This window comes from Chlamydotis macqueenii, chromosome 1, assembly GCF_036417535.1.
Source record: "Chlamydotis macqueenii isolate bChlMac1 chromosome 1, bChlMac1.mat, whole genome shotgun sequence".
Taxonomy (NCBI): Eukaryota; Metazoa; Chordata; class Aves; order Otidiformes; family Otididae; genus Chlamydotis; species Chlamydotis macqueenii.
The window spans coordinates 14,126,884-14,144,545 of NC_141556.1; the positions used below are offsets into that span (position 1 = coordinate 14,126,884).

At 40.2% G+C, this 17,662-nt stretch overlaps 1 protein-coding gene across 1 annotated transcript in view; it reads right to left on the minus strand.

Moving 5' to 3' along the window:
• RELN (reelin) overlaps window positions 1-17,662 on the minus strand; it is a 297,944-nt gene that overhangs the window by 172,366 nt on the left and 107,916 nt on the right. The window contains exon 4 of the mRNA XM_086746115.1: window positions 4,905-4,975. Within this exon, the coding sequence (XP_086602241.1) occupies window positions 4,905-4,975 (71 nt within the window). The remainder of the gene's footprint in view (window positions 1-4,904; window positions 4,976-17,662) is intronic.

The window sequence follows — 17,662 nt, forward strand, 5'->3', positions numbered from 1 at the left end:
CTACTGACACCCATACTCCAGAGATCTGTGTGTTTTAAGAAAATATTCTTAAAACTCTCTGGAAATTAGACTTTTTAAATTATTTTTTTTTCTCAGAACCCTGAAATTTTTTTTTTAATATAAAGGTAAAGTGAATTACAGAAACGCAAATGCTCAAGTGCTCCCAGACAAACACTATGCTCAGAATTTATCAGCCAGCAGCCATTAGCTGTTGCTCATCAATTCATCACAAATGAGATGTGGAGAGAAGTATATTCTATTTTGCAGATTATAAAAAAGTCTAATCTCCTTGTCATTAACAGCCGGACGAAGATGAAAAAGGAAATTAATGCTTTTATTTAGACTCCTGCCAATACTTTCTCTCTAGTGGTAAACAAAGTTGCTATTGAATGATAGAGGCTGAACGTGCCCCTAGAGAGAGTCAGCGTGTTGCCCGAGGGCTGCATTATTCTGCCAAGGAACAACACGTCAACTCTAAACTCCAGTCTCCTGTTCTGTAAAATACTGCTCTGGTCAAGCATGAGAGCCTGCAATCTGTTTTGCATTTGTTTTTCAGAGTGTTCGTAAATTTTACAAGGTACAAAACACACCTGAAAGGTCTTCCACAAACATTAAGGCAAAAGCTATCAAATAAAAGAGAGTCTGGGCCAATTCTCAGGATTTACTTTCACATAGAGACACTTGTCAGACTGTACAGTGGTTTCTTAAGAAAGGAATCTCAATCCTAAAATTTGTGGCATTGGGTATGAGTTTGTATAAAATTCTGGGAACTGTGCGGAAAGGAATGATTTTGCACTAGGAGGGAACAACATCCTTCATCTTTTCCATCTCTGAGGTTTTACTGTTCCAAGATTCTCCTCTTATCAGATGGAACCAAATTACACACTCACAAATCTCCCAGTATGGTCCTTATTCCAAAGAACGGTGCTACTGGGCCAAAGTTATGTAGTGTACTGGAGAAACGGCCTCCTTAACCCTCTATCACTACTTGGTGCGGTAAAGGCAGGCGGGGTTGTGTGACACGCATGTCGGCTGCTTCCATCCCTGCACCGTGAGCTGTTCCTCCCAGCAGCTTCACTGTTCTCATGCAGACCTAAACTCTTCTGAGTTCTACAGTGCAATGCAGGCAGGTCTGATGTTTTTCCAACTCCATTTAAATTATGCTACTGTTTATTAATGTATGATTTCTGTTCTACTCTAGCCAGAAATAAATATGAATCAATCTGCACAATAAGAAGTTTACCCTATTTTCCATTTGTTTTGCCGGTAGATTAACAAGTTAAATACATTGTTAATAAAATATATTATTAATGGCAAGGATATCATCAGTCATTAACATCCTTATTTCTCCTTAAAAGTATTTATAAGAGATCTATCTTTTCTGTTTTGGCTTATACATTTTTTGTTTTCTTGCCTATTTGTGCTGGATTAACTCCTTTATCTGATAATTTTTGTCTCCTTTCTTCTTCAAGATCTGATAAAATTCTTATAAACGTTAAAGCTTACATCTCTCTAGCTTCCTAAAATATTTATTTTATGCTGAATACACAGCTTTTCAAGTGATTATTTTACTTTCCTCGGTGTCTTTCCCCATGGCATCATTCGTTATTCCATTTACATTATACATAGGGCTGCGTATTTGGCATTGCCATCCCTTAACGCTGCCCTTCATCATCCTTTAATTCTCTTCAAAATAAGAACCACACTTCCCTTTCACTGCACAAATCCCATTAACTCTATTAGGATTTACTAATGCACATTGAGGGCGGACAGCCACAGTGAACATGATTTCTGAGATTCTTTCCTTCGCATATATCCTTTGTACTAGTTATTATGAAGCCTGATATCACCTCCAGTGAACATACTTATTAAAAAGACATCCTGTAATAAATCTATGAAGTTGCCTTGTGGTTTTATTTTCTTTACTTAATATGTCACATCATTCACTACAGCACTAGAGTATAGTAATGTTTAGGGCCAGAAACAGACCATAAAACCTCATTTATGTCAATCTACTTTCCTGTTTTTCATATATCTTAATATGATATTCACATCTAAATAAATTCACTATTTTTTTTCTGAAAGAATCCTTTGTTTACATTAATAGTATTGATGAAACTGTAATTGTCTTCATGGAACAAAAGAAACAAGGTTTGCTTCAAAGAAAGCATCTTTTATTTGAATAGGAAAACTAATCCGAACAGTCTAAGAGTTATAATAGCATGCACTGGTTAGGAGGACTAATGCAATGCACATTGTCTGCTGAAGAAATAAGAACAAAAGAGCAGAGAAGAACCTGGTGCTGGAATAGATGGGAAGAAAGGCAGTGGGAAAGGGGGTGATTGACCATCTGAGTCAAAAAAACTGTGTCTGAGCTGGGAAACTAAGGGGAGAGAAGCCTTGGTGAGGATAAAAATGTGGGAGAATGACCAAAAGAACCTTTGAGAAGCTGGCATATCAGTATTGCAGGGAAATTTGATGACTGATTACATGGCTGTCATACACTGAGAACTGCTCATAGAACAGTACCTCTGGGTGATCCTTGACTCAGTCAAACCTGATGTTTGTAATGACATCAAATATTTTGCAAAGACAAATACAGAAAGTCTTTGAAATGACTGTGTATAAAGCAAAGGGAAAATAATAGGAAACACAAAAGTCATGAGGTGAGGAAGCTGGAGGCCTTTTCAGGGAAGCAGTGCAGGACGTGGCTATCTGTGGCTGGGTGGGAGGAGAAGGCAAAGGGACTGTCACAGCTGAGCAGCTAGTAAAGGCCCAGGGATGGCACACCTCAGCATCTTTAAACTGAAAGAGAGTAGACTTAGATTATAAGGAAATAATTCTTTAGGTATAAGGAAAAAATTCTTTACGGTGAGAGTAGTGATACACTGGAAAAGGTTGCCCAGAGAAGCTGTGGATGCCCCGTCTCTGGAAGTGCTGAAGGCCAGGTTGGATGGGGCTTTGAGTGACCTGGCTGAGTGGAAGATGTTCCTGCTTATGGCAGGGAGGTTGGAAGGAGATGGATCTTCACAGTCCCTTCCAACCTAAACCATTCTATGATTCTGTGATTCTGTGATCTTTTATTCTCTACACACACCAATACAGAAATTCCATTTTCTCCTTGTCCTGCAGAGTCCCTGCGAACTTGGGGACAGCATACAGTATCGTAACAACTTATTGTTCTAACCAACATAAGCATTCCTAAAATGGTGATTTGATGTTAGGTTATGCTCCAAAATTGGAGAAACATAAAGCAGAGAAGAGTGGAAGAATTACAATTCTTGCTGACAGCTCTCCTGCTAAAACCTCCTGGTGCAGTACGTCTGAAGAAAGGACTGTCAAAGCCTGTACGGATGGATTTCTACTCCCTAGTCTCAGCTTATCAAGGTATTTGCTTCTAGCAGGGAGAAACCTTCTTGCTTTGCCTGTATTCTCCTTGACCACGCTGCCAGTTCTGACACTGATAGTCATGTATTTCTTTTCAGCTTGCCTTCACGTAGCTTTCATCGTGCCGGTCACTGCCAGCTCTCTGGCTCTCTGTCACTCTGCCATCAGTATGTCTTTTACTGCCTTCGCCTTTAATTCCCTGTTCTGGCCACCACAGATTGCCTTTGGCCGTGGTGCACTCACTATGCAGTCCTCCTTTGGGGAATTTCATCTGCTTATGAGGCTTTTCATCATTTTATGTTGATGACTCTGCATATTAATTTTTCCACTCTTGACTTGTGTCCATCCAGTGAGTAGCCTGTGTGAGATATCCTTACCATCCTCCTCGGCACATCCCAGATGGGGATCCTGCCAAGACTTCTGTTCCCAAATCCCCTTATACTAGTCACTGAAACACTACTCTTCCACACCCACCTTAAGCAGGTACAATTTATCTCCCATTCTGAATACTAAATTTATTCTGGTAATTTCTCCAGATGTTTTTCCTTCCACACAGTAAAAATACTGATGCACACCTGGCCCAATCACCTTCCAGCCAAATTATTATAACCCTCCCTTTTGATTGCTAGCACCTGTGTTACATTTTTCTAAATAATTCAAAATATAACTAACTGTAACTTCCTAGCTTGTTAGCTGGCATCTTCAGTCACCTCTCTGAATCCACCTTCCTGTTTCCCACTGAAGTATTAAAATACTGAAAACTCAAATACTGAAATTGAAAAATGAAATCTTTTTCCCTTGTTATTATGGGGGTACTATTCATACATTATATGAATAACTCAATATATTCTCCTCACAGAGAATGTTCGACAGTTTCTTATTACAAAAGCTATTGCACAGATATTCCCAAACTCACAGGAAAAAAAAAAAAAACCCTGTAGCTCTGAAGTCCCAAAAAGAGGTATTTTGGGGGATTTTGTCTTGTTTGTTAATTTCTAATTTTGAAATATTTATTTTAGACTGGTTGGCCCATGTTTCCCTGTCTCTTTTCACATGGAAATATTACTGGAATTTTGCAGAGAAAACTGGATCAGCACAAAATGGGAAGGCAGGTTCTTCACAAAGATACGTGTAAGCTGGATGGTAAATGAAGCTTTTGCTGTAGGCATATCACATGTTTTGCTTGCAGTTAATACAGTGAGAGTTAAAAGTCAGCTTCTGGTTTTGACAAAAAAAAAAAGTGTTGGTTGATACAGGCTGGTTTTAGATAAGTGTATAATGCAATAGGATTTACTTTAACTTTTGTATATTCCCCAGCGTTTAGCAGAGAGGACAGCAGGGTTTCCTGAATCACTATGCTAAGTCTGAAGACAAAGAAAGTATCAGTTTTAAGAATATAAATAAGATCCGGATACTAAGTTTTCTATGAAATAGCTTTCATGGTGAATAACACTTACACGCAATTACAATGGAAAACCACATTTGACAGATATTTTTAACATGATGGTGGCTCTTACCTCCCTGTTCACACAGCTGTTGTGCTAAGGCATCCTTGAATATAACTTGGCCCCTATGAGTAGCTGTAGCCCTGTGAATACAAAAAAGACAATAATAAATAATGTGGTATACTTAGTTATATATGCATACATATATATCTATATGTATGATTAATCAAATCAGAAGTCCTACTTCACTTTTATCCTGTGTTCTTTCTGCACTCTTTTAAATTCATAGAAGAATTTGTAGGGATTGTTTCTGTGCATAACAAAAGAGAGGTTCCTTAACCAAAATGGCTAGGTTGGTAATAAAAAGCACTGGCACAGGGATTCAGTGAAAGACATGAGTAAAAGTAAGCATATCGCAATGCTAAGCCCATTGCTCTGCCTCAGAAAGAGTACCTGTCTCAGGGCAGAACAGAAGAAACGATTCCAGAGCTGCTGCCCTGTCAAATTAACAGTCGTGAGATCCAATAGGCAATAGCAATGGCAGGACTCTTATATGGTACTGATAGAAATGTAGAGCTTGAACACGTGTCCAGAAATTTTCTCTAGAAACAAAGGCAGAGACAAGTAAGCTCTCCACCCCAGGCCTCTGTCAAATATCTCCACAAAAAGAAGACCCTACAACATTTTTTTGGTGTGCTGCCTTGGGTTTTGCCATCAGTTGAGTTGTTCTTTCTTTCTATTTCCCTCATTGTCCAGACAAGCTAAAGTGGATTACCTTCTCCTTTTAAATTTTTCTTTTAAATCATCATAATTCTCTCTCCTTTTTTTTACCTCACAACAAGAAGCCTGGTACTTTCACACTCCCTGTCCTCTAACTGTTCTCTTTCTGAACAACGTGCCGTTTTCTTGCTGTCCTCTGGTCTCTGTCTGTTCCCAGGAACATAGAGTTTCTATACTTGAGGCCTCACCAGTTTTGTCTAAAGAGTAATTATTTCCCATTAATGACCAACAGCTAAAAGATCAGCTAATGTACCATGGAGAAAGATTTGTCATTTTGTTTTCTCATAATCAGCTAGAGATACAATGCAATTTGATCTGTTTTCCTCTTACAGAGCTGGCATGCTAATAGTGCTGGTTATTTTTTATTTCAAATTGCTCATTTCTTCCCTCTTTTCTAAGTGTAGTACTTCACAACTTCAGTTTTATCTCAGAGATTTCAAAACCTTTCAGTATTTGCCAGTGTTGCCTTTGAAGTCTGATTTCTTGCAGCCAAAGTTCTTCCAATATCTGTCTACATTCACATGCACTCTTCATATGTGTTCTTCTCCTTTCTCCAAGTCACTAATGAAAGTAATTAACATTAATGGACTCAAGATAGGTCCATATGTACTCCTGCTTAATAGTAAGACATTGAACACTACTTCATGAGTGTGGTTCTTCAGCCAGCTGTGTGCCCTCTCTAATGGATCACATCTCATTTGCTTACAAAAATGTCAAGAAGGTGCATAAAGGAATAGTCTAAAAGGAAAATCAAAGTTTTTTATTTTTTTCCTTGGCTACTAGGCCAGTTACACTGACAAGGAAGAACAACAAAAGTAACACAGCTAATAATTTTTCCTCAAGGTAAAACACATCTGCAAGCTGTCAGACTACAAACAGCAGTAAATGAAAACTTCTCTGGGATCTAATTTGCTTCCTGCTCATTTAGAAAAGCTTTATTTACACCAACGTCTGTGTCCAGAAATGCAAAACTCTGGCCACCTGATGCTCCTAGGGCGTCTTGGACTCTCCCTTCCCCTGCCTGTGGAAGCAGAGCTGTGTCGCTTTTTCAATCTGCTCGGACTTTCAAAGGCATATGTAAAGCTGAAGCCTAACCTCACCTGGTAGCGACAGTATTTTGGCCACAGTGCTGGGATGGCATTACAAGTGTGAGGTTTTGGTCATAGCCCTTACCATGTGCATCATGAAAACTATTTTAGGGTTTCCAACACTTTTGTAAAACACAGCAAAACATCATGCCATAGCTCTTCATTAGCATTTCTTTATTTGCTGTCATGACCAGAGACCATACTGAGTACAAAGTAAGATAAAAACAAACCATTGCTCCAGTGCCTAAAGAAATGCAAGAAAGCTGAGACTCTAGGTCTTGTTTAAAAGCATGAGCTGAAGTATTTCTTAAAGCTTTGTAATGAAGAATATGCAAGAAACCATGATCACTACATAGGTTTCTGCAAATTCCCTCACAGGTGTATGCAGGCTCAAAAGTCAGAGAGGGACCAACCAATCTCCAAAATCAAACATGTGCCCAGGCTTCTTCAAAAGCACTAGATATGGTGACTTCCTCCAGCAGCTCAAATGGCAGGGCATCCCATAGCCAGGTTTGGGTCCAACCCAGCACGAACTGACATGTTTTGCAAGTATGTTTCATTGTGGGAATTCCATGTTTTGAGCAGAAAAACCTGGCTTACAGTGCTCCTGGGCACATAGGAAAAAATGCCAAACCAAGGCACAGAAGGCATTTTGTGCAAAATTTCTATCTCTGCCCTAGGCTGGCAGAGAGGGCTCTTTGCAGAGAGTGAGAAAGAAAACTTACATTAGCAGTAGATTGGGACTTCAGAGATGGTGTTTGTGCAACAGCCTAGGATACAATTCAGGATGTATGCAACGAGAGCAACCACAAAATTCCTTTCTGATGCAGATAGGAGCAAACTCTCGAAACACGGACCGCATGCAGAGGGGAGCTCGAGTATGTGTCTGAATGCAAACAAATGCCAAATAATACCAATAATAACAGACTGTGGACTGTTTACCAGATCTCTGCATGCGTGTGAGAAAAAGGGGATTTGGGGAGAGAGCCAGCAGCCAGTGGAATGATCTGCATCTTTCTGTGTCTATCAGCCCTTGCTTGATAATACACACTAGGAGCCAATTACTGCTGCCCCATAGCAGGAGCGACCTGCACCCTGGGGACAACAGTGCCACGCAGTAAGGGCACTGCTCCCCACAACACACGCTCACATCAGCGTTGCTTTTGCAATGGGCATATGCATGAGTTCTGCACCTGCCAGAGCAGCTTCAGAGACTTATTAAGGGTATTGCTTCTGTCAGTTTTCTGGTGCTATCTGCTTGTTTTTCTCTGTTTTTATGCTTTATTCATGGAGCAAATGATGATAATGCTGTGCAATTATGCATGAACTAAGCTTCTTTTAGAATGAAGTGCAAAATGTTTTCTGTACTGAACTTTCTTTGCTGGTGATGTTCCTACCTGACAGGTGAGATTTATGAAACAGGATCATGAATTTGTATTTTCCTCTTTTAAAAAAACATAACATATCCAAAACTATATCCATTCCTATGTTCACATTTAAGTCTAAAAACTACATGATATTTATAGTAGTTATAATAGAAATAATACTGGCAGTGCTGAAAAAGACTCAACTAGAGAAAGAAAATTATTCAACTATTATTATGGGGTTTTGTTTTCTTGACATATATATTCAGGAACTGATTTTTTTTTTGCTGTTTTTCAAAAGTTTTTATACTGTCTTTAATGTAGTTAAATATTGCTTAGGTGAAGGGTACTTACTGGCTTTACTTCACACCAGTCCATAGTCCCACTCTGTCATTGTATGCTCTTTGTTTCCAGCTAAAGGGCAAGTGACTAATCAAATCTAACCTGCCAGTCAGCCAAAAGACAAGATGCATGCTTCGCATGTTCCCAGAGGTAATTCCTCATTACAAATGAATCTTTCCAAAGGAATGAGAAATAAAAGAAATACGGGAGGGAACAGGAACATCATGACATGTTAAGTAAGAGCTTCAAATGAAAAACAACTTAGAGGTAATAAGGTTCCTCTTTATATTAACTTCACATTTCCATTAGCCTAGATGTATTTGTCTGCTTGGGGCTATGCAAAAGAGAGAGAGGAAAATGTGTTTTTTAAAGTAGCAAGAGGAGATAAACTGCTGACAGAGGAAGAAAGAGGTCTGAACACAAGAAGACTATATCAAGTGTCAAGGCTCACTGTCAGTTCAAGGCATTACTAACCCCACACTTCAATTACAGCAATTGTGTAAAGAATTTTACTTCCTATACCACAACTATTTAAGCTGAAATCGGGTGCCAATAAAGGCTCTTAGATTGTCTGCCACTGAAAAGCAAAAAAAAAGAAATATGACTTGCTGATTCTCTACTTGAACTATATATAGTCCATGTCACCTGTGAAATAGGACCTGAAGTGCCACTCTGCTCAAGTGCTAACAAGCTTAAAAACACTTTATATGAGGGCAGTATTGCCAGCTCCTCTGAACACAGCCTAAGTAATACCAATTTGTCCTTTGTGTGATGACATAAATCATTCCAGGCAATTTGGGAGAAAGAAATTCGAAGACTCTTGAAGCTGTAGATAGATTCTTTTGATGGGCTGCATCAAAGGAAGTGTGGCCAGCAGGTCAAGGGAGGTGATTCTCCCCCTCTATTCTGCTCTCATGAGACCCCACCTGCTGTACTGCATCCAGCTCTGGAGCCCCCAACATAAGAAGGACATGGACCTGTTGGAGAGCGTCCAGAGGAGGCCATGAAGATGATCAGAGGGCTGGAGCACTTCTATGAGGGCAGGTTGAGAGAGTTGGGGGTGTTCAGCCTGGAAAAGCGAAGGCTCTGGGGAGACCTTATTGCAGCCTTTAAATACTTAAAGGGGGCTTATAAGAAAGATGGGGAGAAACTCTTCATCAGGGTCTGTTGTGATAGGACGAGGGGTAATGGTTTTAAACTAAAAGGAAACAGATTCAGATTGGACACAAGGAAGAAGTTTTTTACACTGAGGGTGGTGGAACACTGGCACAGGTTGCCCAGAGAGATGGTTGATGCCCCATCCCTGGAAACATTCAAGGCCAGGTTGGACGGGGCTCTGAGCAACCTGATCTGGTTGGAGATGTCCCTGCTCCTTGCAGGGGGGTTTGACTAGATGACCTTTAAAGGTCCCTTCCAACTCTAACCATTCTATGATGCTATGATTCTATGATAGAGAGACATCCCTCCTGTAGATTAGATGCAGCATGCTGAGTTGTGTATCCAGGAGCAGAGTACCTTTCCCAGGCCTTCCCTTGAAGCTGTCACCATTTGGTCATGCTCTGGGGCTTGCACACCTGGTGCTCAGTCTGCCCTTACAGGGGTGCTTGGCATCTGCACCTTTCCCTGGTGAGGGAAGGCACTGGAACAAATTCATTTGGGAAGGAGAAAGAAAGAAAAGACTCAGGTTTCCTACTGTAAAATACCTAATCTCACGACACCCCCAAAAAGGTTTTCACAGGACCAAGGAAAATGAGGGGTTTTTTTTTCACCTGCACTACTAGACTTTAACCCTGTGAGCACTGCTAGCAGCTGTATTCAATATGTATATGCAGTGGTTTGTGATGGCTTCCACTGGGGGAAATTTAGGGTGACACGCACAACACCAGCTTCGGGAAAATTAGGGACCGACTATACGAAGCTGCAATTGGTCTTCCCAAACACCACAGTGCTGTTCCCCCATATCAGATCTGAACCACAGACAACACAAACTGTGCTCCCTGCCTGCCACTGCAGGAGAGACGGTCAGAGCTGGGCATCTGACGAGCCTGGGCTGGAACGGAAAACAAAGTAATGCATACCCAATAATTGCTGTCATGATTTCATATTGAAGTATCTCATATTTCACATTGGATTCACATGCATTGCTAAAACAGGTTGCATTTTAAAGAGAGTATTTCAGCTGAGGAGAGCACAGGCAGGAGGGTACACGGGACTGAGCCATGCAGGGAGTCTGCCTGTGCTGCCTGGATTTGCCAGCTTCGTGTGTGGAAAGGATGCACAGCAGCACTGCCCAGAGGGCAGGGCAGGTATTTGCCATTTTTTATGCAAATAAACTGGTTGATTTTTAATGCTTTGTTAAATTTACATTACCATCTCTGCTTGTAGAGTTGTCTTGTTTTAGCTGTTGTCTTTTTTTTTTTAAAAAAATACACTCCCTCAATACTGCCCAATTAAGAGATCTCCAAATATAACAACTTCAAAAGCAAGATAGAGAACAGATCTTCTGGAGATTAAGTACACGGGGTAGTTGTGTCCAGCCTTCTCGGTGGGAGTGTGAAACATTTTCTGGCAGTGCCCCGCAAAGATGGTTTAATGACCATTTACTGTGTGTGGCAGGAGATGAGACTGGGCTGGTGTACATTTTAGCCCCTGTCTCCCACCATGGCTGAAACCTTCAGTAACAATTTCTTTAAAAGCAGCCTAGACCAACATAGTTAATCTGACACAGAGATGGTGCTGGTGTTGAGGTCAGCAGAGAAAATGCACAGAGCACTCGTGGCTGCTGCTCCGAAGGTGCTTGGGTGGGAGGCTTTCAGCTACTGGTTAAATGCCTCTAAGCTGTTTTTTCAGTTTCCACTTGACATGCAAGCAGTTTAATTAAAGTAGCAGGAACGAGATTTGTGTGTTCTGAAAGGCGTGTTTTTGACTCTGCCTTTCCCTCCCTATCCCTAATGTTTTCTTCCCTGAGATGCTATTAAAAAAGTCATCTGTCCTGACCATATTCAGCTGCAACTGCCAGGGAATTTGGCAAGTAAGATGTAATTACTTACATAGACATTTGTTCAGGAGACTGGAAGTAGCACACTTGGTCTAAGAGCCATGCTCAGAGGTGAAAATTCTTCAGAGGGAAAGGATTAAAATGGCCAGAAAAAGCTAGGGTATGTTTTAGAGGGCAAAGAGCAGTCACTTCATTTGGGGCAGCTGTCCTGAGATTAAGCCTGTGTTTCACATTCATAAATTATGCTCATGACTTATTTCATGGGTGAGTTTAAGACTCCTTTGCCTTCACATAGAGTAAATACAAAAGGAACAAGAGCCACTTCAATTTCTCTCTTGTCTCTGAATTTTTCTCTGGGGACTGCACATGTGGGGAAAAGGACTCAAAAGTCAGCCTAAGGGTGTAGTGAGTACCTTTGTTAAAATTAAAATTTTGTTTAAAAAGTGTTGGAAAATAGTAACATCTAAGAGACAGAAAATGAGGAACAAATGATAGAATCACAGAATCAGAATAGTTAGGGTTGGAAGGGACCTTTAAAGGTCAGCCTTCTCAGTAAGAGGCAATAAACACCATGGAAAGAAATGAAAGTCTCCTTTTGTAAATGATTTTGGTATTAACCCAACATTTAAAGCCACACATGAGCATTTCTGAATGTGTATGTGAATGTGTACCCATATCAACTACCTTTACCTGAGACCGCATTGCCATTAACGAATCACGCATCAAAACATCGAAATGGCTGGCAGAAGCTCCCACTGGGTTGGGATAAAACACACCATGTGCTGAGGTGGGATATTTCTCCCTCCCACACACAACCTATGCCCTCTGAAAAACTAACTGCAACTCTTCCAGTGTTGCTAGACCCAACCTGCATCCAGCTGTTTTATCTCATTCAGTGCATCCCATGCAAAACATGCATTTTTAAAACCGACAACTTCAACCACAATTCAGCCTCTTTTAAAGTGTGCAGTGGTCCGTGCACACTCCTCTGTGTTGACCTGATGTGTACATTTTCGACACTATATATGGTCCAGTGCACACTTACAAGACCCTTATAAGACATAAGGTAGAGTTTGTTGTTGCTCTTTGGCATTTAAAAAAAACCAAACAATGTTATATGCTTGAGGGATGATATGATGATTTGCTGTAAATATAAGGGGAGGAATACAGTAGTTAAATGGTAACAGCAGTAGAAATTGAAACAGATTTAATTTTTTATGGTTTAACATAGAAACTTATGCTAGGCTGTCTACAATTAGGATATGCTGGTCTAATCAGGAATTTATTTAAGTACACATTTAAGGGTTTTCTTTAACTAAGATTTGAATGAAATAAACATCCTCAAGTAGAAAAAAATAAATGAGATTAACATGTAATTATAGCCTGTATTACAGAGAATGGATCTCAGGCTACAGCACTGGAAGCAGAAGGGTGCACAGGCAGTGCTGGTCCCTACACTTTATAATTTATAAGGACTTTGTTTTGTAATCATAAAAACCACCAAATTTCTGTTTGGTTGCAAGGTGTGAATACAAAAGAGGGATACAACAGAACAGTAAATAGCATTATGAAAGAGCAAAAAAGTAAGAATTATCATTTAAAACTGTATGTAAACATTTTCATCCTTCTTTCCCTTGTATTTCACAGAAAGAAAATATGTTTTTTTAAAATTCTATCTAGTTTTATGTGACTGGAATGATTAGAGCTTCTTGCTAGCTGAAAGCAGATTAGGACAATACTTTCTTCTCAGCTACAGGAAATCCAACATTTTCATTACTATTTTGCATTGTGTGATTATAAAGGAAAGCAAATTCTATTTTTTTTTCTACATTTTAAATAAAGGGTTATTGCAATGGCATCTGCCAAGCAGTCAGCTCATATAAATAATAGAACAAGCATCCATTGTCTCTCTACTGACACAGTGCCAACAACTAGGTCTCTTTTCCACCTTTTTCAGTGTCTGGGAGAGGCTGCAGTCCATGTCTCAGGTTTTGCAATCTATTGTACTTTATTGTCTAGTGAAACATCTATTGTATGGATTTGGGGATTTTAATGCATTGAGTATTTATAAATATTTGAAAACTATATTTAACCCTAAGCTAATGAATATATGACATCTTTTTGGTATAAAAAATACTGTTTTCCCCAAATTTTTCTTGTGTAGTCTTATAAAGCCTATATTCAATCAAGATAGCATTCAATCTCCTAAATAAACCTTCAAGAACAACAAAAAAAATCTTTGTCTATTGCTGTATCACAATAATAAATGCTACAGTTACTGTGGATTTAAAGTACTTGACATCTTTAAGGGAACATAAAGGTATGAAGTAAATGGACTTGTAGCACATAGATATTTCCTATGTGCTTCTACAATGAGTACAATCCTTTTCTTAACAACATGTACTAATTAAGTTTGACAGTGCTGATCAACTAGAGTGAGTTCAGCAGAGGCCACCTAGATGGTCCACGCCAGAGCACCTGCCCTGCGAGGAGATGCTGAGGGACCAGGGCTCATTCAGCCCGGAGAAGGGATGACTTTGTGGGGACCTGACAGCAGTCGTCTGAGGGAGACTGTGCAGTTCCTCTCCATTGCTGCTGATTTTTAAGACCCAGGTGGATTAAAGCCCTGAGCAGCCTGGTCTGCCCTGCTTTGAGCACGGTGTTGGACTAGAGACCTCCTGAGGTCCCTTCCAGCCTGCATTATCCCGCAATTCTGTAATTCTAAGGTTTTGCACGTGAGACAAAAGCAAAGAAATTAAAGCAAGGTTTGCATCTAATCCAATTAATTAACACTTGTTTTGATAACTGCTTTTCATAGCACAGGAGAACTAACCAATTCATTATGTCCAGCACTTTGCTTACATACTGTGATACTGATTCTCCCTATCCATGAGTTTATGGCTCTCTACCTCAAGATAACCACCAGAAGTGCCAAGGGTTCTGCATGATTGCAGAAAATTGAGAGTTTGCAGGTAGTTGATGCTCTGGGGTTTTCTGGTGTGATAACATTTTTACAGCAAAGCTGATAAGAAGTAACATATTCAGCTAGTACAATGGAAACCTAAAAACATTTAAAATATAAAAGAGTAAAATCTGAAACAGCATATGAGATCCTACCATGAAAACAACATTGGTTTTCAAAGGTCCTAAATAATGGAAAAAAGGAAGATTTTAAGGCCACCTTTTCACTTCACTGCTCTCATGCAATTTCTATTGCTACCCACTTCTCAGTTAAGGTCTAACCTGCTTTAGCTGCCCACTGTTCCCAAAGGACATTGCCAGCAGCTGTGGCTGAGCTGGACCTTATGAGAATCTGGAATCTCATCCTCTGTATTTGCTTTACAACCCACACATAGAAATCCTCAAATAGTCAAATTAACCCAGTTTCTTAAGAAATACTAATTTCAACATTAATTACAGAGATGCAACTGGTGCATGTACAATGTGCGAAGCAGCTTACAAGGGAAGGATAACACCTGCCTCTTCAGTCTAAAGCTAGAAACTGTTCCATCAAAAATCAAAATGCACCCCAGAGCACATGGGACCGGTTTTCGTTCCTAAGGCTTCACTGAACACTGAAATACTGTGCTCCTTGTGTAATGTTTCTTTGCACTCTTCCCACTGTCCTAAATGTTTTCGGAGGTCTGCAAGACAAATGAAGTACACAAACCTTTCACAGATTGATAAAAACCAAATTAAGGAAAAACCTGCGACAGTTGTTATTGAAAAACTGTTGTTCTCTCGTTATTCTCACTTGCCTCCTGCATGCTGGGAATATGGTGAACCTCTTGAAAAAAATGCAGGGTCACTAATCATACAAAGGACAGATATTTCTCCTGCACGGTTTTTAATTTCCAGACAGATTTATGTGTTGGAAGGAAACGTATATCCCTTAAGGCCATACCAGCTCAGAAATAGAAATAGGCAGGTGAAATATTGCCTTAAGAGAATAATTAATTCCATCAGCCACTGAAATAAATGACAGATTTGATAAGTATTGCAGAACTCCAGCCAGAAGAAACAGGTGGAATGACATCAGGTACATGGCAAAAACTGGAGAGATTATGGTGAGGAGGCCTGGCATCAAAAACAGGAGCTGGATGTGCTGGGGAAAGGTAGGAGGGTGTCTGGGGACCCTGGAGGTATTGCAGGTGCCACTGAGATGTAGTGTGAGGGCACCTGGGAGTACTGTGGTGTGGCTGCTAAGGGGACATACTGCCCAAAGGTGTAGGAAACTGAGCTTCATGGATCCTGCTGCTCACAGCATAGTTAGGCATTTCTTCAACAAAGATGTTTCAGAGATGCCCGTTTCAGTAAGGTCCTTGTCCTAAGGTTCAGATTAAGAGACACTCAGAGATCCAAATTGTCTAAATCATATCCAACCTATCTCAATTGAAAACAGATTTAAAAGAGAACAATCCGTTCTCTGTGTCCTTCCACCACAGGTCCTGTCCTCCAGCCCCACGTACCAAACCAGCAACTTTCAGCAGTTAGGGGCTTAGCAAAGCCCTCGTGCTCTCCTTGCAGGGTGTTAGCAATGCCCTGACACCCCTTGGTGCTGGCTTCCACTTCTACTGCAGGGGGGAACTCTGCTCCCTTGAGCCAGCACCTTCTCCCTGCTGCCAGCTCCACAATGGGTGAATTCAGCTGCTTCTGAGCCACGGGCAGACTTTTTTCTTCCTCCACCCAGAAGACCATGGCCTGCCCACACAGACTCCTTTTCATAGCGCGAAAGGATCATAGGATGATAGGATGATCACAGGATGGAAGGGATCTCAGATCTCCAGACCAACCTCCTGCTCAAAGCAGGGTCAGCTACACTAACACAGCCCTGCTACGCCTTTTGCCGCATTGCTCAGCAGCATCTCCAGACTCACAGTTCCGGTATATGTGAATGTTTTTGCATAACAAAGTAATGCTAGGGTTATCAAGATTATTTTAAATAAAAACTGCTGTGTGAATTTTAGCTTGAATTGGTCAGTCACTTGACACAGATATAAATACTCTCAATTTACAACTCATTTGGACAGGAGTCTCCCATATAATATACTGTTCCAACAATAATGAGTTTGAACCCATGTTTCTCACTAGGAAACAATCTATGATTTATCTTGTTCAGAAATAAATTACCCACTAAGCTGCATTGCCATAATATCTCCTTTTGATGCTGTGTTGATAATAATTCTTTAAGCCCATTATTAAAAAGGACATCAAATGCCAAAACCCCTTCTCCTAAAGTAAAGTATTAATGAAGAGATTTATAACCACAGCCTTGAAAAAAAACAGAGTAACAGAGAATCTAAGCAATAATGTAAGTACTTCCAGGATAGATGGTTGGTCTCGGTTCTGTGTTACTGACTCATTTTTCCTCAGAGCACAGATTTGTTTTCAGAAATCTTTGGCAGAAGGAGCACAACATTAGAATGAAACTTTGCAGGAGAATATCTTGTTGATGTTCGGAGACTTTTTAGCACAGTCCCAACACTGAATTCCCTATGTGTCAGATGAACAAAAAATGGCAATATTGGGTGAAATGCAATCAGACTTCGACTCATCATTTATTCGCTAATGACAGTTTCCAATTGAAAGGAATGCATTGGGAATTCAGTTCAGTAATGCTGTCAGGAAGGTGAATGTTTCAAATATACCCAAATAATTATTGCTCTGTTACATGAAGTATTGCTTGGGAGCTGAAATTCCCATGTCTGGAATCCCAAATACCAAATATTCCAGATGAATGCATTCGTCGGAGACTTGTACATCTGGTGCCACAACAGAGTGGTACTGGAAATTAGGGAAATTCATCTGTAATTTGTACAGCTAAGAAGTTTATGGTTGATTAATAAAACAACAAACTTGAGCTAACACTTAACGATAAAAGAGGACCTCTTCTCAAACTGATATTCTAATGGGCTTTTCAGAGTGTCACGGTTTTAAAGATTTTTTTTTTTGTAAAAGACTGCATCAAATAAACAACAACAAAAAAGTGAGTTTGCTCTTGGGAATCTCTCCTCTTCAACTAAGGAACTTTGCATAGTGGGTGCACCACCGCATTTAGTACAAGCCCCTGTACCATTAGGGAAGAGACACTTCCTGTAAACTGCTCAGGATGAATTCAGGAGCATGTCAGAGTAAGTCAGACAGGTTTTCTAAAACCTCGATTCTTCTGAGCACTCCCATTGGCAGAAATATCCAAAATACTGGCTCAAGGCAGAATCCTCTGGCAATGGGAAGCAGTGACATCCCATCCCTGAGAGA